Raw genomic sequence first — 23,862 nt, 5'->3', positions numbered from 1 at the left:
AGTACCCCCAGAGCTCCTGTCTCTAGCTGCATATGTATCAGAAGATGGCCTAGTCGGCCATCATTGGGAAGAGAGGCCCCTTGGTCTTTCAAACTTTATATGCCTCAGTACAGAGGAACACCAGGGCCAAGAAGTGGGAATGGGTGGGTAGGGGAGTGGGGGTATAGGGGACTTTTGGGATAACATTTGAAATGTAAATGAAGAAAATACCTAATAAAAATGGGAAAAAGAAAAAATATTGGGGGAATTTTTAGACTAGAAACCTGAATGTTTGTACTTTTATATGTGCTGTGAAACGGCTAAGATATCAGAAGTGATATCTCCCAAGCCTGTGAAAGTACTTTGTTTATATCCCTTCTGGAGATGCTGTTTCCTGATTCCATGGTTTTACTATGGATGTTGCCTGTTATGAGTCCACTGTATCAACACTGCACAGGTGTAGAAGAAGCACTGAGAGGATACATATTGAAGCACATTAACCCTTTGGTTGGAACAGAAATTTTAAGCATGCTCTGGAAAACATCTTAGCACACATAGAAAATGAATTCTCATGGCTCAACTGAATACAGTCTGTGGTAGTAGAATTCCGAAACAGTCCTGTTTCTAGAGATGATAGTGACATTGGCTCCTCACTTATATAACAATGGGTTGATAGAGGTCACCAGTTTCCTTGAGATAGTGTTTAAGCAAGCAAGAGATAAAAAAGGCATAACAAAAATTTTTGTTTGCAACTTGTTTTAGAGTTTTTGAATTGCTGTATTTATTTCTTAACTCTCTAGTATTTTCTGGTAGGAGATGTAATGTAACATAAAAAGTACAGAATTAAGCTGAGAAATACCATGAATATTAACATAATCAATACACAGACACACACACACACACACACACACACACACATACACACACACACACACACCAATTCCTCAGTATCCTTGATATATAATTTGTATAAACCTCTCCTCAAAGACTGAAACCTGTAATGCTCAAGACCCACTTGTAAAATGGCACAGTAACCAAACATGTCCTGAATATATCCCCTGGATAGTTTACATCATGTCTTGATTACTCCTAACACCTAGAACTATAAATGATAAGTGATTAGTTGTCACATGGCTCTGGATAAGTTTTCTTAAATGATATCTGTAGATGCTCAGTATCTCTCAGGCTTGAAGAACACTTTGTAAACATGGATGTTTGAATAGAAGACATGGAACACATGGATACTAGGGTCATTTAGTACTCTGACTTAAGGGTGTTAGACTTCATGGTTAGCCCAACATCTCACTCACAATGCAAAACAGAAGTTTAAGGCCCTTGATAGTTCACCAATGAAGAAATAAAAATTATGTAGAACAGGGATTTGTGTCATTTCTCGACATTTTCATGTAGACTTAAAATCAGAGTCAATGTACAGAAACCAAGTTGGAAGAAAAAGGCAGTGTTACTTTGTAACTGGCATTCCAGGAAAAAAGAAAGCATAGTAGAGTTTGGTTTTAAGCCAGAACATGTTTTGCTCTAATTTATTAATTCGCTGATAAAGTTTAAGTTAAAGTAGGTAGGTCACAAGACTGCAGACACAGTGGACAGTACAGAGAAGAAGTAGGCAGAAGCAACAGGAAGCTACAGAGAAGCTGCAGGAAGTAGTAAGCACACAGCGCCCAAGCTCTTCCTTCTGAGCGTCCTACGCAGACAGGCTGCACTTTAAGTACTTCCCAAGCCTGTGCCCAATTCCAGAGCTGAAATGCAGCTAATGTCATTTGTCCTGACTACTTACTGACTTATTATGTTGGACCAATTGGATATTGTGGGTATTGTTTCAAGAACTAACACAATGTGACTTGACTCAGGGACTAATATGTAACAAGTTCAGTGCTAAGTGCTATCAGATTTTATGCAAATACACAAATACACGATAGTATTATAATAGTTCATTGAGTGTTTTTGCTAAACAGCAAACTTCACTTTGTTTTCATTCCTGTAAAAGGCTTCCTGGATAGATTTTAAGGTGCTTCTCTACCAAGTAAGTTTCTGGTAATATTTTCTTAGTTGTTAGTTACCAAGTTATTAGAAATATTCATGCAGTTTTAATATCATCATGACTACTAATGGAAACTTTATTTTATTAAACTTGAATGTATAAAGTATTAACATGAGGAAACATAAGAAAAACTGGACACCATTTAACTTTGTAAGTTAGGAAAGTTTTCATGTATGTTTACAGCATTAGGTTTTTAACTTATTGGTTAGAATTCATAAAAGATTCAGCAGTTTAATACTTAAAATGTCAAAGGTGGGGTTTTAAGTAAAGTAAAATATTCAAGAAAAGAAAGTATGAAGAGACATCAAAGTAGACACTTCACTTGAGCCAACAAATTGGTAACAGTAATAGATCACATAAGGACAATGATGTACCTCAGGGCCTTGTGTTTATTTGTCTCTCTAAGGAGTCACATAAGAAAGTTATTTCAGAGGTCAGAAGAATATGTTTTCCTAACTAGAGGATGAGTGTGGACTGGTTGCCAACACATGAGCCAGTTACCAGAATGAGTAGATACAATGGCCTGGGGTTTCAATGTCAGACAGTGGTAGTAGGAAGAGAGCTGAGGTGATGTTCTGGCTGTGACTGAGGACGACAGCAGAGCTTTCTCTACACTACCTGTAACCTGAACATGTTAGAGGAAAAGTGGAAATGCTAACAAGGAAGATGATTAAAGATGGGCCAGTGGTTATAAATTGCTTTTTTAATGGTGATGATAGTAGCTGGCACACAGAATAATAAGAAGATGAGACTGTCAGTATCAATTTTTATTAGTGCCATGAACAATATACAATATATTGAAATTAGCTTCATTTGTATTAGTCCTTTTTTGAAAGTAGTCACTCTGAAAGCAGTAACATGCACAGTTCATTTTAAAGTGTATTCTATAAAGTCACTAGCCTTCTCTGCAAAGTAATCATAACTCCTATGTTGGGAAAAGAATTCCACATTTCTTAGTGGCACTTAGAATTCAGACACATGGTTGTGATGCTCAATTACAAAAAGCCAATGGAGTCAGTTAGAAGTGAATCTAGGGAACTGAACACAAAAACTAAAAAGGATACCAACAATACATATTGTCATATAAATCACTACTTTAGTTTCCTCCACGAGAAATATTCAGAATGATAGATAAAGTCTATGTGTGGGTCAAGTTAAACTGTAAGAAACGGTTTGGAATCAAGAAAGCCTAAGCATGGCCATCTTGCTGAGCATAAAGATTTACAAAATTTCAGTAAGCACTTTTTATACCTCATTCAAGAAGTCTGAAAAAATTGTGAACTTCTCCAGCCACTGTTATCCTCCTCTAGTGAATTAAGTAAAATGTGATGTTTTATATGAATATTTTTTATAGATTTAGAAGACAAGGAATTCTTTGTCCATAACTAGAGCGGTGAAGGTCAGTTCCTGGGCTGACTACAGCACTCTGAGATCTAGCTTCATGAAGTCCCAGGTGAGGGGATAACACCTCTGTGACTTATACATTACATTGTATTAGTTGTGAATGAGAGGGAGCCCAGCCCAGTAGAGAAACAGGTCTGGGAAATAAGAATTTGGATGGTTTACTACCTGAATATCTATGGTATATTGACATTAGCTATTGATGTTCATGTATGTTTTGAAAATTTCAGCCATGATATGTAAGGTTACTGTGAGGATTAAATTAAGTAATTGGATGATAAAAGTAACAACATCTAGAACATAGGATCTTAACAATACTAGTTTTACTGTAGTCATTAATAGCATACTTAAAAAGAATTTTTTCTCCAAAAAGTTGCATAACACATTTCCACACTTTTTCTTCTTTCCTTAATTCTATCTGCATCTTCACCTGAGGTAGACAAGCTGTCTGGGTCAATGCATGCTCATTATTCCTTCAGACTTGTCTCACTTTAAAGTCACTTTTTTTTTTCCATTTTTTATTAGGTATTTAGCTCATTTACATTTCCAATGCTATACCAAAAGTCCCCCATACCCACCCACCCCCACTCCCCTACCCACCCACTCCCCCTTTTTGGCCCTGGCGTTCCCCTGTACTGGGGCATATAAAGTTTGCGAGTCCAATGGGCCTCTCTTTCCAGTGATGGCCGACTAGGCCATCTTACACCCATCATTTAAAAAGGCCCTTTCCTTTCTGTGAATGACTTGGTTTCCTAAAAAGATTAGGGTTATGGCCACAAGTAAACCATCCATGTGGTCACAACAAACATCTAGAAACCCATTGTGTGTTACCACAAACATCTCAGGTTTTTGCACCCCTTTATCATTTCAATGTCAAGCCCCCAACCCAAAACAGGAACTTCAAATGAGAGTAGGTTTAAAAGGAAAAATTAGATATGAGGCCGGCAATTTCATACTTTACATGTGATCATTTCTATACTTTTAATGTGGCCCAAATGTATTTGCACATCATATACGTTGACCTTATGCTATAGTTTAAAATTTTAAATTCTTAATGGTGATATCATTAACCCAGGCAAACATATAGATTTCCTGATAGCAATTTTTTTGCATAAAAAGCATACCCAAATTCTAAATAAGCAAATGAATTGATACTCAACCAAGTTAACTCACTTAAAAGAGGAAGTAACTAAGAGCCTACATTTAGGGAATGACCAAGCCCAGTGCTTGGGACAAGTGGCATAACCTGATAGTATGCCTTTCTCTGGGGTAAATAGGTCAGACACTATAACACTCTTTGTCAAACACTCCCCCTGAGACAATACAGAGGTTTCTGAGTTCAGAAAGTCAGGCTAGTTCATCGATTGGGGGCTTAGTGGGTTTGCAAGGGCAATTGTGTTACTCAAGAAAGTATATCTTCAGGCTGTGCTCTTCCTCACCACAAGTCCTTTCTTTTCTCTTTGTACTTTACTTTTAAAGTTTATACTTTGACAGTAATTCTGGCAAAGTAGATCTAAAGAACGTCTGCATCACTCGGTAAGGTAGAATTTTCAAAACACTGCCTAAGCTATAATACCTAACATAGAAATGAAAGGATATGCTTTAAAAAGGTTACATTATTGTCTATTGTGTAGGCTAAAATTGGAAGTAACTAGCTGATGGAATTACCTAATTATTTAAAACAAAAACTTGATAGCTTGCAATCAAGGCAATTTGTTATTTGAGCTCATGGACCATTAGTGCAAAATCCAGCCACACAAGGTATACAAGCATATAGGAAATAGGTGGCCAGTGAACAAAACTAGGCAGTAATTGGCATTATTAAAAAGTGGCTTTTTAATTAGAATATTAGATCAAATATTTTTCATCCTCATTGTCAACACACTGCTGCCCTTCTCTGCTTCCCCGAGGGTTAGAAAGAGCCAAGTGAAGTTTCTCTTTGGCTTAGTCTTAATTCTGAATCAAGGGTTCTGAGCTGGTAAAAACAACTTATTCTAAACTAATCAGACCAATCAATATTTGAAAGCATCACATAGGGGAGATCTTACCTGAGCTCTGGGATCAGAGAATCCATTGGAACTGTTCACAAAAAAAAAAAAAAAAGAAAAATGAAAGAAAGGAAAGAAGGAAGGATTGGAAAGAAGGAAGGAAGGTAGGCAGGAAGGAAGGAAGGAAGGAAGAAAAAAAGAAAGAAAGTCTCAATTGAGTTTATTTCAAAAACTGTTTGAAACTTTAACACTAGTGACTTGACTAGGACAGATCCCACTTGGCTTCTTACTGAATGGAATGAGTCTTCTTTTACCTTGCGTTTTTGGAAATATGAGGGCAGATAACATGGCCCCAAAACAGACTCATCCTAGATTTGATACACTGGGTAGCCTTGGCTCCTTATAGATTAGTAGGTTAGATTTTCCAGTGAACTGACATTAGATGTAGTTTGGAAAACATTCAGAAACAAGGAAACCTTGATTTTCTTTGAAATGAGAAACTATTCAAAAGACTACTAAAACTACTGCTTTTATTTATTTTTGTGGTGCTTATTTATATACAGGGTCATGGATTCTATGCAAGCATGTACCTATGTGTTAGACCACAACCTTGTGTAGACATATTTAATGACAGTAAGAAAATTCTTAGAACTTCAAGCTTCACTAGTGAGCACTTCAAGTTGATCCCAAACAGTTTCTACATATGGCAGACAGGAACAGGCTTCAGCATGGTTAGTATCAACAGCCTTTCAAAATAAGGGACTTTTTCAAAGAGCTTTGAATTTCTGCCTGAAACTCTGGGAACTAAAGGAATTTGTGTTGGTAAACACCTGCCTACACAAGGATAAGCAGCATATGGAGGCAGACAACAGGTGGTTTCCAAAATTACTCACGCTTCACAAGAAACAGTAGTACACTTCTAAAAGAACATGTTGGCTCTATTTAAGGCTATGTGTGCATTGCCAAAAAAAATGAAGTCCAAAAATAATTGCAAATTAAAAGACCCATGTCTTGTAATGGTGGAGAGTGGTATGCTTTGAGACATCAAAATAAGAGACAGTATAATCTCTAGAATTTTGCTCTTTAGAAAAAACATGAACTTATTCTAAGTAATAAAATAGACTCTTATTCTTAAGCATATATCTCACTGAGAAGTTTGCTGCATGAAAATTAAAGCGCAAAACCCATATTATTTCAAATTTAAAGATACAGGATATGATTAATTCAGAAGTCATTTATACTAAAACTACATTATAACAGAGGGTAAAGGTTCTGTTTCAGTAGAGAAAAGTCCAAATTATAGACAGGATTACTTTACATTTGGGATGCAACAGTCAATGACAACTGCACATATTTTAACTAAAAACTTTCATCTTTGACTAATAAAAAACATTGGATCTCTGGATTTCAGTTAAATAGGAATTAACTATACTGACTACATTTGTAGATGCACAGATAACAGATGTGTTGTATTTTCTTTGTCTCTCTCAACGGTAAGTCCCAAATCCTTTTAGGAAGGTAGGGTACAATGGCTCAGCTCTCCCCAGCCAGCATGAACACTGGAAGGGAGTGTGAAACATAGATCTCCAGAATGTTTTCAGAGCCATGGTGAAACTAGTTTTCCACTTAGAATTCAGGGTCACAAAATATACCTAATTATAATAAAAGTTATTTTCCTTGAGGGGTATAATTGCCAGTCAATCCTGTTTTCCAGCTGTTTAGATCATCAAGGGCCTGCTTATATTTCAATATTACATTACCATCTGTTGGTTACAAAAAAGAGGGGTAGCCAACAAGTTGAACCTTCCAAACATTACTTTCTGGAGCTGCCTGGGACTCCCAGTAGGAACAGTGAAAAAAACAAATGTTATCATTTCACTTGAACTAGGTAGAGACTGGGACTATTAAGCCAGACAGTATAAACATAAAAATCAGCCTAGGTTTTTGTCTCAGTCACTAGAGGTCATCACTCCTGCTACTCAATGGTTTCCACTTACTACTACACACAAGGGACAAGCTTAAGCATGCCCATCTTTCATGGTGTGGCTGGCACAGTGTCAGGAAGCCTGCTCACTAACTCACCTTCAGTTCCTTTTGAAAGAGTATGCAACGTTTTATCTTCAACCTCGGCATCCATCTGTAATACGAACACAAGTACTGAGGTCATTACTTTAATATTGACCAGTCAATGAAAACATGGAATTAGAAATTCTGAAGGTCATTATGAAAATGTGCAGCCTTCCATGTTCCTGAATTTCCTTTTGGCTTTATGGGATCTGGCTGACAGTTCTTGAGTACCGCTGTTTTAGAGACACATCTACAGATGTTGGAATCCAGAGATGATAACAGTGAAAGGGCAGATGCCCTTATCCACAAGTGTTTGCTAATGATTTGCACGCTTCTAGAATTTCAAAGACTGAAAGGGGGTTGTCACGTCAGCAGTGTTGTGAGAGTGAGAAGATCTCCAAACACCAAGCTAAAGAATCCAGACTGACTGATTTCAAATGCCTCTACCTTTCTAGATGCTTTCTGATTCTAGCTCTTTCTAAGTTAGGGAAAACAATTGCCCATGTAAAAATGCAACCAAAAGGCAAACCCTTGCAGTGCCCCTCCAAAATGCCACTGGGAGTTTACTATCAACAGCGAACTAAGTTTTCTCTCTGAGTTCCAGAAAAACTACAGTCATGGTATCACACAAATGTAGAAGAAACATAAAATCCAAGTGAGGTACATGAAAGTATCAATTCCTATCATTACTGAAGGTTTTAAAGGTAATTAAATTATCAGAGGAATACAGGCTTTCAAAGCCTTCTGTTTTCATATACTCTGACCCCATGGGCATCTATCCATTTTGCAAGAATCTAGTAATAACCTCTTAGTTTAATTCACTTCTGCACATTTTTAGAATTCTTAAATATAAACAAGGTACTTTGCTCGTGGAAAAAAATAAGAGACAGGGAGCAGGAATGCTCCGTGGCTCCAGTCCTTAAATCCCGATGTGCTCAGCGGCAGTGTGACTGCCATGGTAATGGAAGCTAGACTCCGCTCTCAGAGGCTAGGTTGTGATTGAAGGCACTGACCTGCCATGGACTTATAATAGGGGAGCAGGTGTGGCAATGATGGACTTTAATTTCCTTTAATAAACCTTTTATGTGCCACACTTTTACTGCCATTCGACGCTCTCCAAGGTCCTGCACATAATAGGTTCATTACTTTTGATTACTATAGTCTATTGAGACAAACAACTCCAGAACACACTATATATTATGTTCAGTTAAACTAATATAGACTATTTATCCATTGTGCATTTTTTCACCTGCAACACTAGAGATGAAATTAACAACAGCTCTCGTAAGCTAAAACTATTAAACCCACCAGAACTCTTTTGTCATTGCTTCATAATAAGCACCGCACCAATCATTGAACTGCGTTTAAAATTAGCAAACAAAAAGTGTTCATAGCTTTGGCTGAACAGCAGCCACTTTAGTCTAAATAAAATGGTTCATTGTTATAAATATTTTAAAAGTACACAATAAGAGAAAACAATAAAACAGAGGTGTTTTTTTCCTGTTTATTTTCTTTCTTTTGAAGCCATATGAGTTTATGACAGATGCGACACTGCCTAGGATTAAAAGGGCTTGGTTTACTCAGGATGGCTTGGACTGTATTGTGAAATCCCCTCCTCCCAGGAGGATCTCCGCTGCATATAAAGTGGCTCAGCTCATGCAAACCTAGCTCTGTGTGCTACACAAATAACTAGATTAAGAGAGATCAGTAGCATGTGAGGGTTAAAATGATGAAACATATCACATATTTCTGAGGAAGCCACTCCCATGGGCAAGCATTCACATAGTTCAAGTCTATTATCCTGCAACACGGTGCTATTAACTTTCCCTAGCCATTCTGAAAAATGCCCCCAACATGAGGGAGGGGTGAATTCCATGAGTTTCTTTACCAAATCTGAAAGACAGACTGCCAGGAGTTCCAGAGGCATACACAAAAGTTTCAGAACCATATTAAAATACAGTCCTATTTATAGCAGCATTGAGAAGCCAGCCATGGATGGGTCTGTGCTGTAGCCACCTGACAAATTCATATCTTCAACAATGCCACCTGAAGGGGTGGGAATGCACAAAACTCCTTGATTGATCTTGGAATCTCACCTCATAATTGTATTTTGTTGGGTTATTATTTTTTCTTTTCTTTTCTTTTAGTAACATATCTATCCTATATAACTCTTAGTAAGTTTTGAGGGTGAACTTGGGCCAATTCATAGGCATGCAATGAAACAAGGCTATAATTTATAGGCTATCAGTCTCACTGGCCTTTTCTTCTCTACTCTGTTAATCAAACAGTGGAAAGCTCAGTGTCTGTCACATGGGGGACAATAAATCAGAAACCTAAAATACATAAGCTCTTTTTTTGTTTTTTTTCGTGGGAAATTTTAAACCTGTGAAATGTCTGTCTCTTTTCTCCCATTCTAATTCAAAATCAGATCTTATTGGACCATGGCACAACTCAGTAATAGAAAGCACTGTAAACACACACACACACACACACACACACCAGGTCTTTGTTCTCTAGAGCTTTATGCATGTGAGCACTAACTTCTAAATGATCTTCATTTGAATCACTCCATGTTTTTTGTTTTTTTTTGGGTTTTTTTTTTTTTTTGATAAACTGCAAAGGAACATGGGTAGTTTTTCTATAGACAAACCTCTTACTAAAGTAGATGTCTTGCTCTCATCATGTGCATTCAAGGTAAAAAGACCTCTGTCCTATTCATGTCAGAAGACATGGAGTAGTAGAGTTTCCTACCCTTTTCAATTCCTCATGAATTATAAAGGAGGCAGACAACTGTTACATGTTTGAGGCAAAATGATTTAATAATATGTAATGCAATCTCAAAAATTACAGTTCTTAGAAATTATTATTTTTTTTTGTCTACTGGCAAGTGTTATGTGTGATCTTTTGGCTTAGTCACCACAATATTATTGAAAAGATTGCTGTTAATATTGCAAACATTATTATCTTTTTCAAAACAAGTTTAGTTTTTAAGACCTGTCCTATGAATTTTGTAGAACATTGTCTACTTCACTTCATTAGTTATGCAGAAAAAAATAGAAGATATTTCTGAGATGCCTATATCAGTTCTTCTCATTTACCATTGCAATTGTTTTTTGCTCTGAAACCACATTAATATGAATTACACATGGTAGCATATAATTTTAATCCCAGCACATGGGAGGAAGAGGCAGGTGGATCCTGTGAGTTTGAGGCCAGCCAGCCTGGTTTACATAGAAAGTTCTATGTCAGCCATGGCTACACAGTGAGACCCTATGTCAGTAAACAAACAAACAAACAAACAGGGAAGAGTTCAGTGTAATGTATAGCTCAGATAAACCACATGCAATATTACAGTAGAAAGAAAAAGGTACTTCATGTTCAGAATCTAATTTATAAAGCAGTGAGGGAAATTTTTGAAAAAGGCTTCCTGGTATAAATGATCTTCTGGATAGATGAGCAAATGTAAGAACAAATGGCAAGTGTGAAAACCACTGATAAAATGAAGAATGTTAATAAACAACATTTCATAGAGGATATATGAGTCAGAGGTAGAAATAAGCTGATACCCAATGAAGCATGAAAATCAATGTTTAGTTGACGGTTGAAAGATGCCGTGTAGTATCTTTGCTTACTTACAGGCCTATACAGAGAGATGTATGAACAATGTCCTAGGTACTGTACTTGACTGTTTTTTTTTTAAATTGGAGTTTATTATATCACAGGCAAAAGAAAATAGACTTCTACCTCAACACTCCAGCACAGAAATCTGAGCCGTACTATGAAGTTGAAAGCAAGTCCCAGGATATCTTCTGAGAAAAAGAAGAAGGAGGAGGAGGAGGAGGAGGAGGAGGAGGAGGAGGAGGAGGAGGAGGAGGAGGAGGAGGAGGAGGAGGAGGGTAGGGGGAGGAGGAGGAGGAGGAAGAGGAGGAGGAGTGGGGGAGGGGAGGAAGAGGAGGAGGAGGAGTGGGGGAGGAGGAGTAGGGGATGAGAAGGAAGAGGAGGAGGAAGGTGAAGAAGCAGAAGAAGAAGGAGAAGGAGGGTTCAAGGAACATTGTGGTGAATTTACAAACTCAATTGCACTTGCACTTCACTTTTTCTTCAATAGAGATTTATGTAAAATCCTATTCAGATTCATAGAGTCTGGCTCTTTGTGGAAGGGCAGGTCATAACACATGGAAAAGTCATTCTAATAACTTTGGTTTGAGGTAATTTTTGAAAACTCTTACACAGTTAACATTGTGTCACCAGCTACCTCAAACAGGGACTTTTAACTTGAAGAAATTTCCCTATATATCCAATGTTCATTTCCCTTTTAAAGTTTTTGTTCTTTATTTTAATTTGTGTGTTTTGTTTATCAGGGAGTTGTTGCATGTGGATGAGTACACTTGTGTACGTGGAGTGTATGCACATATGTGGGTTTGAAGGCCTGAAGTCAACCTTGGGTGTCATTCCTCAGTAGCTTTCTATCTTACTTTTTGAGATAGAGACCCAGGGCTGCCAGATACAGATAGACTGGCAGACATGAGTTTTAGGGACCTTCTTGCATCTGTCTAGTACTAGGTTTACAAGTGCACACTGCTTTGTGTGGTCTTTTACATGGTTACTGGGGATCAAACTCTTGTCCTTATACCTGTGCAAACGCATTTTTAACAATCAAGCTCTGTTTGGATTTCTTTTATTTCTTAACCAAGGCTCACTGTGATTCTTTCCTGGCATGTCTAAAATTACAGTGTTTTACTATATTATATTACGGGTTATATTTCATTATTCTTATGACATATCCTCTCTGATTTTTCTTTTTAATTTACAGTGGTAGTAGGGATTGAACTCAAGGCCTTGCATTTGCCAGGCATATGCCTTTTTTCTTACCTATAGCCCCAGCTCACAACAGGTCCTTTCAATCCCTAGAAATTTGTTGCAAAATGGAGAGGCTGCTATGCTGTGTAAGACGGTCCTTGCTCCTCTCTCTAAGATGCTGTGTATCCTTGGTGGATACATCCTTGCCAGAAGTGAAATTTAGAAAAATAAAAAAGAGAAACCTAGGAAACTTGAAAAGTCCTGGAACTCAAAAAAATGAAATGACTAGATAATGCCAGTTTATCAGAATAAATCTGTCTAGCTTGAGGACAAAGAGCTCAGTATTGATTGTCTTTTCTTTGAATGATGCTAGTCTGTTCTAAACGTACCTGTGGGTTAGTATAAAATGGTGGCCTAGATGTATACTTTATAGAAGGAAAGTTGTGAAGAAATGAGTTGTTATATTAAATGAAGTGCTGACTTGTGGTGAGAGATGAAGGGCTAGACTATTTGTCTACTTTTCTCTATTCTTACCTTCTTTTTTATTCTATAATTCTAATGCATTTATTGATTGCTCAAGACAAACAGAATCTTTCAGTGTCAACCTTTTAGGAATGTAACAAAATTCTTTCTCATAGCATCCTATGGTGACATAAGTATAAGTGTTTTTTTCTAATTCACACTTTCACACTTATTTAAGGCTTCCAATTCTTAATTGTAGTTCTTCACATCTGCATATGTATTATTGTATGATCTTTGATTCTATATAGAAGGCTGGGGGTTGAAGAGCATGTCTAGTTTAGAGATATGAGTGGCTTTTTCTCTCTTAGCTCTTTTTAATTCTCCAACCAACAGCAAACCTGCAGGAGGAAGTAGACGCACCTGCTATCAGACAGTACAGTTTATTAGACTAGACTCAGGGCAATAGTTCTATCCAAGGACCACATTAGTGCACATTACTCACCGGAGAAATAATTTGCAAAGGCAATTTTCTAGAATCCCAACGAATTTCAGCATCAAGAGGAAATACTTTATAGTCAAGTCTTTAGCTATAGTGTTTTTCTGATTTCAAGTTGCCATCACTATTGTAGAGTCTACCCAGAAACTTCTACAACTGGCAATGTTGAATGTAAACCAAAGCCATATGTTTGTATACTTTTGCCACATATCTTCAGCAAATAGTTCTATTTTCCCCACAGATAACAAGTGTATGCCACAGACTTCCATCAGATGCTGTACCATGGCCTCAAAGTCACACTTTTGTGACATGGGGTGAGGGTGGATGCACTACCAACTTTATGTTTTGGAGTTTTTGTGTATTTTCAAAATATGCCTCTTTTAAATATTACTTAAGGTAACAAACATATAAAAGGCCATTGACAGTTTCCCTTTTTCATATTTTGAGATTTACCTGTGGCAAAATAGGAAATTTTAGAAAATATTTTCTTCATAAGACATACACTTTTTCAAGTAGACTTTGTCTCATGGACAATCAAATTTCTCACTTTCCAGTGTTTGTTGGAATGAGCCCTGTAAGTCATCTGGGATACTTATAAGATTGTATTTTTAAAGCATCTTTAACCTAACTAGTTTTTAATACAAATGAACACACATTAGATTTTTAAATCTTTGTAATCATGAACCATTCTGTGAGGGCAGATACCAGTAACTACATACAGAACAGTTGCAGCCCTAGAGCATGTCAGTTGCTTAGCACTTTAAAACAGTAAGTTGAGTGTTGTACTGAAAAAGATGACCATTCTAAACTCAGCAGCAACAATGAAGTTCAAAGCAAATGCATGGAGGTGACCAGAAAAGCCTTGGTAAAAATTCTTTTATTAAATGAGTTTTCTTTCAATCTATTCTAATTTTTTTTTTATAAAACTGAGATCACACCACTCTTTCTGAAGTTAACCTGAATGTGCCAACTGTGACCCCTCAGAGGGACTCAATATTTTTGTTCAATTTAGTAGGAAATTTTGAAATAGTGAGAGAAAAAGTAAAAGAAAGAAAGCATATTAGGCTGGACCAGAAAATTGCTTATTTAAAGGAACCTTAGTGAATGACAGAGGACATGTTGGCATCTTGTACCTATAATTTGGTTGGCCAAATTACAAGAAGAATAACATTGTTATATTACAAATTGTATTATTAATAATAATTTCATGATTCATTTTCTGTAGTATTAGGGATTGAAGCCAGAACCTTATGCATGGTAGGCAAGCACTTTACCATTGAGCTATATCCCTAGTCCTATTATGCCTATTATTACTCTTAGCCATCAAAAAGAAATGAGCCCTAATGAAGAAGCTGCAAGCAACAGACTGCTCCCTTGTTACCTGAGCTGTTCTGAAATGGCCAGCAGAAGTTGTTATTAATCCCACGTCTAGCGTTTTAATTCACTTTTCAAGGAAACAACCTGTTTTCCGTTTATTTTACCATCAAGTAACTACACAAGGCTGCATCTCCCCTATTTGGTTCTAGGGTGGGAGAAAAAAAAAAGACATTGAAAGCCAGGGTAGTGCACTTAGAATCCTAGAGAGGGCCCTGCTGTACCAATGCCACATGCACACATGCCCATGGTTAAATGTTTATAGTTGGCAGTTCTGACATTTTAAGTCACAAGCTTCCAACCTTCTTTGCAGGAGACTTTTGTTGCTGGCCTTTTACCTAGTGCAGTGTCCTGAAGCAGCAGCCTCTCACCCACACACGCCTGCTCCTTGCAAGCTTTGACCAGACACAAAACAGATGCTTTTTCAACTCATGTCAGCAACTGTGGCTGTGCAGAAGACGCAGGAAGCAAACTCTCACACACTGCCCAAGTAGAAGAATGGAAAAGTAGTACCACAGCTAGGGAGTTCTGATTTTGTGTTTGATCATAACTTAAAAAAAATGTTTTTGGCCTATTCTGCTGTGCTCTTGATAGAGAGAGTTCTGGAGCTTTCCACCTGCTTAGTTCCCTTTGTTTGCCACACACCAACCTAAAACAAAAGATCCTGGAAGCAGTCATACTGGTGAACAAAGCTCTTTCTAAATCCTGAAAGTAATGGCTTTCTGTCTAATGCCCTATCGTGTTATGTATTTATTAGCAATACATTTTCCATTTATTTTCTCAAAGATTGCCAATAAAGAACGGAATCGCATAAGGGAGTAGCTGTAAAGCCTCTGAGTTCCCTAATGTCAAACTCATTAGCATCCGAATAAGCACACAGCAGCACGTCATCTGCACAATCGCATTTTTTTACTACTTTTAATAGCGTTTCTCAAAGGGCTCATTTTCAACTTTCTTCAGTGGTTAGTTGGGTCTCCTGGGAGAAGGAGCTTCCTGACGCTCATAGTTTCTACTCTGCAGCCTCACCGCCGTTTGCTGTCAGATGCGTCAGCCCTCTGCCCTAACCCCATCTGCTGTGGCTTCCCTCCCTGGAGACTAGAACGGAGGCAGCACAGCTGAGATCTGCTTGAGAAGTGTTCAGAGGGTGCTGAGAAAAGATAAGTTTAGGAATAGGATTTGGCACACAAAGACCCAGGGTATGGAAGCAGAGGGAAACAGAAATGTGAAGCAGGGCTTCTCCAGGTCTGTCTGTCAGGTCTGAGTCCATCACTCAAGTTCCTCCCAGCTCCTCTGTGGAAGCCGACCACAGTCGGACAGGAACCTGGGTTCCTCTTTTCATACATATTCATGACACCTTTAAACCCCCACTTTTATTAAATGTCAATCCCTGAGTTTTAGAAATTATTATTTGTCACTCTTTAGCTGTTCTGTATGTTCCTTTAGAAAAAAACAAAACAGCTTTTCCCCAACTTAAATGCATAGTAGCGTATGGGGAAGGCACATTGTTAAGACATTACTCTCAGGTCTGGAGGCTTTCACCAAGGACCAAGGGCTTCCAGCAGTACTTCTTCGACTTGTTAGCATTCACTCACTTTCATGGAAGTCCCCACTTTTCTGAGAGAGTAACCTTAAAAGATGAAATTACATGGCAACCATGGTATGGCAGATTAGCAGCCCACACAGTGTCTTTCTAATTAATGACTTAGAAGTTCAAATATCTTAGCTACCTGAAGTCATCAGCAAATCCTCCATTTGCTGACTTCCCTTTTTTCAAACAATTAGAGGATGCCAGGCCTTAATAACTGCTTCATAGATAACTACCTGCTTCTGCAAACCTGTTACAATATGCTAAATATGTTACATTATTTAAAAGAAAAGAAATGTACATTTGAGATGGTATTTTGTTCTTATAGATGATTGGACCAAGAGTTATGATCTGTAAATCAACTCTGTCCCCCAAATAGAAAATCATAGGCCTACTTACAGTTTATTAAATATCCCAAACTAAATGAAAGGTAGAAAGTTTGACAAAGGGGCAAGTGATTTTCTCAAGTAATGTGTGTACGATGTACAACTTCCAGTTTAATGTGAACTCAATGCCATTTGCCAATGTGTTATAACTGGCATGACCTCACATTAAGTCACCAACACAATCGATATGTTCTAACATGAGCTCACTACCACCATCAGTGAGGTATAGCATAAAAAAACATCACTGACAATGTATTCTAATTACTATGACCTCACCACCATCGTCAGTGTGGTACAACTAACAACTAACATGAGCTCAGCATCACTGCCAATGTTCTTGTGGTGTTTGCCTGTTAGTGAAAGCAGCCTGCTCTGTCTACTCAGGAAACGCAAGCCCAACAGGCCTCCCAGAAGCCTGGAAAGTTCAAGTATAGTCTCCAAAGATTCCAAAGTCTGGAAAGATTTATTACCTTAACAAGTGCACATAAAATACCAGCATATTTTCTTTGACATCATTGTTTGTGAGGTCCTGCTTTAACAGCTTCTATCAGTTGTACTGTCCAATCCACACTCCACAAATTATTACTATTCTTTGGAATGGAAATACAAGTTCTTTGCAGTTCTAAATATCAAGATATATTTATATTAATCAATAATGATTTAAGTTACAGCTAATATTTGTATAATGATATAGTATTATATCATATACATATAAATACTTGTATTATTAATATCACAGAGTAGCATACTTGTATATAACCAATAATATACATATATAATGCTTATAGCTACACAAGGTGACTCTTCAGTTTCCACTTGTCATTTCACTTCTCATAACTCTTGTTAACATTTGTATTTATCTCTCTATTTTTTCAGTTCTAGTCAATAAGCCTTAGGACAGTTTTTTTTCCCCATTATATCACACAGTTCTCAATTTAGGAGATGATGCATCCAATTTTTGCGAGCCTATTGCCACGTAATAGTTATATTGTGGAAAACAGTCTCTTCTGCTGAACTCTCCAGGTTGGTATTGGATAACACACTCTGTTTTGGGGAAAAATGAATGTAATATGAGTTTAACTGAAGATTTTTAGGCAAATAAAAGCACTTCTTGCTGTCCATAAGTTTTCCTTTACAAGCAGTTCCCAGTCAGATGTCTGATTAGAGCAGGAGTAGGAAACGGAGCATCTTTGAGCCTGGCACAGTCCACATGGAAAAGCCATGAGACAGTGAGATCACTCAGTTTTAGAGAGGATGTTTCCAAGTTTACGTTACTGGATATTCAATTAGATTTTATATTGTTTTATAGATTTTATATTACTTACCCAAGTTCATCTACTTTTAATACTTTATACTTCTCTGACTTATCACTAAAAACCAAATATAATCCAAACTTCAATACAGTTGGTCATTTTAAAAGAATAAAGTAGTATTTATAAATTAATGTACTAAGTACCATTGAGGGATTTAGTTGAATTTTAGTGGTCCAGCTTTTGAATCTCTATCCTATGGAACATTTCAAGAAATCTTCAGTACAAGGAGTTTGACAGCCACTTTGATTTGCTTGCTTAGAGACTGAAGCCATGTAGAGGATGGAAATAACTGTGGCTGCCACTGTTCACAGACCAAGTGTTATACTTATACTAGTGGGTATTCTAGTATTCATCTATGTCCTTCCCGGCCCTTTAAAAATGGCAATACCTTCTCCTTAAAGTCAGACACAATTCCAGGACCTTATATGAGACCTCTATTTCTCCCTCAAGATGATTTAACTTTTTACCTGATTTAAGCAACAAAATAGCCCTGAAAGATACTTAAAGCCATGTGGTAATTAATATAACTGCATTTAGATGCCATTCATGACTGATAATTCCAACACCTTGTGGGAAAAAGTTGCATGCTGTAAACATTATAAACATATTCAAATAAGCTTAACACAATCTGCCATGCTTATTTCTGCCTAGATCATGGACCAGCGAAATGGTTAATGCAAATGGATTTATAATTTGCTTTGGGGGGCCAGTTTCTTCTCCTTATTTATTAGCCCAGCTGATGGGGCAGATTTGATGAGGCACTTCTGGAATAATTGAGTCATCACACAAAGAAGGCTGCTAGCATTCAGAGTGGTTTTATCAGCAGCAAGCAGGCCTGATTACTGACAATTACACTCTGATCCGGTGATGGAGGAGAAAGAGCCAACGAGTGGGAAATGTCCGTGTTTCTATCCAGGAATAATTTCTACATTCATTTTACATGCTAAGTGTTTCCTATCTCTGCATAATAAACTGTAAACAGGAATAGATGGCACAATGTCCCTTAATATTTCCTGGTAATGAAGACACAAATGTACAGTGAATGCTGATAAATATAGATGAAACATAAGCTATTCTCCCAGTCTGTATTGTTACCTTTAAAACAAATGCATTTTTGTGGTAAAAGCATAATCATAGCTAATGCAAAAAAATGACAGAAGATTGAAACTGTCCTTGTAACTACATAGAAACTTTGCAAAAGTCCTGTTAATCACAACTGCTTTAAAGACCAGAGAGCTGAAGGTTCAGAGTCTAGAGACCCTATCATCCTGTGTCTCAATTGGAAACTGAAAAACTCCTTGGGTTAGATGCAGCAGAGGACAGTGTGACAGTGACCTCCATTCACCCTCAGAAAAAACAATGACGGCAACACTGAGGACACCTTCTCCACTATGGATTTCAAGTTCCCTTCTGTAAGGCATGCCATCATGATACATCTGACTGTGAATAATAAAGTTGCCTATGGTCCCTGATTTGCCATGAGCAATGAACTACTACCTTCCACAAGCAGCTTTAGGCCAACTTGTTTATGTCATAGCTTATCAACAAAGTGCCACAGACAAAAATGTATCAGACAGCTGCCTGTTAAGCCAGTGTTTCCTCTGACTCAGAATTGAGTTTGAAATGCTCAGAGTACAGGAAAGTTGATATTTCTTAATGTGCCGCCTTAGATTTGAGTGGAAACACTCTAATTTCTTATAACATCAAGAGTTTACTCTTTTAAAAGGCCAATGAGATGTGAACCATAAATAATGAACCTGCCTGGGTCTGTTTGCTTAATCTTTTCTTTAAAGCCCCTTCCTGGCTTCCAAAGAAATAAAGTTATTCTCTGTTCTCCTGTGGTAACTATGGAAACCATGTTTTATTACACTAAGCACTTCACTTCAAAGCTTGTGTTACAACTAAATATGCTATTTTGAGTAAATCTATACTAAACATCCTTATAATGTCAAAACACTTTTAATGGAGTTCAAAGAACACTTGTTGATTAAAAACAAGGCTTTTCATTATACAAAGGGAATTTTTATCTCTTTAGGCTATTTCATTTTATATATATATATAAAATATGGTTATACATTATTTTTTATATCCTTGAACGTTTTCCACGTTCCTTACTACTTTCAAGACATTCTTCAGAATATTTTCAGCAAGTTAGATATTTTTATTAATAGTAAATATTTGGTTTTCATTAACATTTTTACAATAGTCTTTAAGTATGAATTTAGATGAAAAACTATAGCCGTTTGCCTTCATTTTCTGATGATGAAAATGGCATGGGAGAATCTACTGAAGTCTAAAAAGAAAATGGTATGATTCCTCGTTGTTGAGACTAATGAATTAATGGACTTTGGAGAAATAATCCTTGGATTTTTATTATCATTATAAAGTAGAATCTTTAATATAGATTATTTTCACATAAGTATTTTTTCTCTTAAAATATACTACCAATGGTTTAAGATAGAGTTACTGGACAGCAATATACATATTGCCCCCTAAGAAATAAAGAGTATAAAATGATAGTTCAGGTACAACTCTTGTCCCCAACAGTACAAATTAGCAATTCAAGGCTCCCAATGTGATGTGGAATGTCCTGAGAGAGAAGGGGCCAGTGGAATCAGTGGATATGAGGGGAGCCCAGAAAAGTTCTAATTGATCTAAGTGATTCCTGAGACATTCAGAGAACCCTAAAGAATATGAGAAAATGTTCTCAGAGATCTCGGAAAGGATGCCAGGGGTCAAACTGGTTCGATCAATGGATTAAAGCTACATTTTTATAAAGTTGCAAAAGGGTCAAAGACAGTAGATGGTTAAACTAACTAGCTGAAATTAAATGTCTTGAATTTCTTTTTATTTATATTTTTCTAAGAACCTTCTTTCATTAGGATAAGAACTGCAAAATCTGCCCCCAGTCATGATTGACAGCATACCCGACATTATTGTACTGGAAGAGAATGTTGAGGGTTTGCCCATTTTGATGATGCCTTGCATTCTACTTACTCATGACTTCCTGCTTTTACCTAGGCTTAGGTAGGCCCATGAAAGGAGCAATGTGTCATCTAAGAACAATTTTATGGCTATGGTATGTGCTCAGTACCTTACTGCTAAAGTAAGCCCCAAATAATCATTTTCAGATTCTTGAGACTATAGGTTATCAATTGATTTACATAAATTCCAGTCACTCAGCATCTGGGATATTATAGGATTGGTCACTTTGGTTGCTTTGCCAGCTACAGAAAATTGACAGGGTTTGCTCCCTTATTATGAGATAAGGTCTTGCTGTGTATCCCAGAAGACCTCAGATTCAGTTACTGAGATTAGAGTTCTGAGCCACCATACCCAGCATTGTTTTCTTCTTATTCATTAAAATGTTTCTCTGATACAAAGAAGACACCTTGTGAGTTGTAACAGATCTGTGCCAGATTTTTACCCAGCATCAGCTCTTTACTTCATTTACAGGATTTTGACTTAACCTTAATTGGTTGTTCTTGGGAAATAGAAATCAAATCTGAAGAGAAATACATTTAGTCAGATTTTGGACAATGACATTTAGGGGAGCCGCTGACCCATTTCAGCTCTATGAGACCTCATTCATAGAGTCTGCTTTTTCTCATTCGAAATGTGCCAGAAGGTCCTAACCATTTTACTTTAAGTGAGATATGGCCATGTACTCAAAACTGAGCTTGATAATACAGAGAAAAAAAATAGCTGCCTCATGTGAGCTAGGCCAGTGACTGGCAAACACAGAAGTGGATGCTCACCTTCATCTATTGGATGGATCACAGGGCCCCCAATGGAGGAGCTAGAGAAAGTACCCAAGGAGCTGATGGGGTCTGCAACCCTATAGGTGGAACAACAATATGAACTAACCAGTACCCCGGAGCTCGTGTCTCTAGATGCATGTGTAGCAGAAGATGGCCTAATCGGCCATCAGTGGAAAGAGAGGCCCGTTGGTCGTGCAAACTTTATATGCCCCCGTACAGGGGAAAGCGAGGGCCAAGAGGTGGGAATGGGTGGGTAGGGAAGCAGGGTTAGGGGAGGGTATAGGGGACTTTTGGGAAAGCATTTGAAATGTAAATGAAGAAAACATCTAATAAGAATTAAAAAAATATAAACAAAACAAAACAAAAAAAAGAAAATAAGCATTTCTAGGAGGAAAGACAAAACATATCTAGTGATTTTACCAACAGTAAAAGGAGATAGAATTCACTAAGCAAATGTCCATCGTCTTTACTGGAGTCTTCTCAGGAACCATGCAATGTCATAGACACTATACTGCTTAATATCCCTTCATCATGACGTATCTATGTGAAGTCCATATTACCAATTTACACACAAACACAGGGCAGTCCAGTACAATCACTACCAGCTTCTTTACCACACAGTTGACAAGTTGTTGACATAGCAGCCTCTGCTTTTTTATGGTTGCTAAGCTTCTGCAGCAGAGACCCAGGCTACTGCCCTCTCTGATAGTCTGTTATTCTTACCCTAGCTCATGTTCACTCAGGCTCACTGAAAGAGTTAATAAAACATGCATTCCTTTGTTTTTTAAGTGAGACAACTACTATATTTATAGAAATGTGATATGTTGAATTTTTGAGAAGGAGAAGTGTTAGAAAATGGAAGATAAGGTCACTGTCTATCAATAATTATCATTTATATCCTAAAATAAATAATCGTACAGGGATGTTTTGGTCTCCCAAAATTTTGTTTCATTCAGAAATAGAATAGTCTTCCCAGGATTTATATTACTAGCTGTAAAATATTTCTTACCTATTGGTTGGCTTTCTCTATTACTTTTCTATTACTTCTTTAACAAATATTAATAAGAGTAATAGCTTTAAAGAAAGACCTGTTATTATTCTATAGTTGTGGAAGCCCTGGGGTCTTTTTATGGTCTTATCAGTGTGAAACCAAGTCAGGCTAAGCTGTAAGGGATTTATCAATTTCCTCACCAAGCTAGCTTGATTGAGTTCAGTTCCTTATTCTTGACAACATGGACCTGCAAAATGACAATGAGAGTCATTCCTGCCTCTAGAGGTTGATGTTTTCCTTAACTATGCCCCCTTCATCTTCAAAGCTGGCAATGTGGTTTGATTGAACATTATCCAAGTACAGCTCCCTGAGTAATTCTACTGCCTTTTCTATAAGAACCATGGGTAGTCTATCCTTCCTTTATATTCCAGGATATTCTTCCCATCTCAAAGTTTTTAACTGACTCATACCCACTTTGTTATGTAGGGAAACATGCTCACCAATTTCAGGACCTTCTTTGGGAGGGAGGCAGTTGTCTTATAAGTCACAATTCCTAGTCACCTATGAATTTTTAATATTTCAGTACACGTGTACCTCATTATCATACATGTGATGCCACAAATCTTGGTACCAATATTAATAAATACCAACATATTTATTGGTTCTCTAAAATCAACTTTCTTAACTTCTCATCTATTTTGGAAGGGCACAGAAATTGGGGATGCATTTTGGAGGGGAATTTTCATTTTAAATAAGTATCACTTACCTTCTCTAGCAGCTACTGAACTTGAACAGAAGAAATGTCATTGCTACAGAGGGGGCATCATCAGAGAAGACATGCAAAGAAGAAAAGAGAAAAGTTAGTTAATTAGCAGTTATCTACATTTATTTATTGCATAAAACAATCCTTTAGAGCAAAGAACAGTGGCTCTCTACCTGTGGGTCTTGACTCTTTTCGCAAACCTCTATCTCCAAAAATATTTACATTACAAATTAAATAACAGGAGCAAAGTTACAGTTATGAAATAGCAATGAAAATAATTTTATGGTGGGGGGGTCACTACAACATGAGGAACTGTATAAAGGTTGCAGTAGTAGGAAGGTTGAGAAACACTGCTTTAGGGTAATATGAGAACTGAGTATCAGAATATGGGTCTGGCTAGTATCACATTCAATAACCAGACACATTATTTTAAAGACTAT

At 37.3% G+C, this 23,862-nt stretch overlaps 1 protein-coding gene across 24 annotated transcripts in view; it reads right to left on the bottom strand.

Annotated features, from left to right (window-relative positions):
- The window catches only part of St18 (suppression of tumorigenicity 18), a 373,710-nt gene that overhangs the window by 84,479 nt on the left and 265,369 nt on the right, over window positions 1-23,862 (bottom strand). For 17 of the 24 annotated variants that reach the window (NR_045188.1, NR_045189.1, XM_030253958.1 and 14 more), the window contains 3 exons: window positions 23,426-23,468; window positions 7,510-7,564; window positions 5,488-5,518 (listed from right to left, as the gene is read on the bottom strand). Coding sequence is in view for 13 of the 24 variants with exons in the window: in NM_001244692.1 (NP_001231621.1) it covers window positions 5,488-5,518; window positions 7,510-7,564 (86 nt within the window). In the remaining 11 variants the exon portion in view is untranslated. Of the gene's footprint in view, window positions 1-5,487; window positions 5,519-7,509; window positions 7,565-22,859; window positions 22,907-23,425; window positions 23,469-23,862 lie in introns of all 24 variants that reach the window. The other 7 variants (XM_011238372.3, XM_030253964.1, XM_011238371.3 and 4 more) reach the window with 2 other exon arrangements.

The sequence above is a fragment of the Mus musculus genome, chromosome 1, assembly GCF_000001635.26.
Source record: "Mus musculus strain C57BL/6J chromosome 1, GRCm38.p6 C57BL/6J".
Taxonomy (NCBI): Eukaryota; Metazoa; Chordata; class Mammalia; order Rodentia; family Muridae; genus Mus; species Mus musculus.
This window is presented reverse-complemented; position numbering and strand designations above follow the sequence as displayed.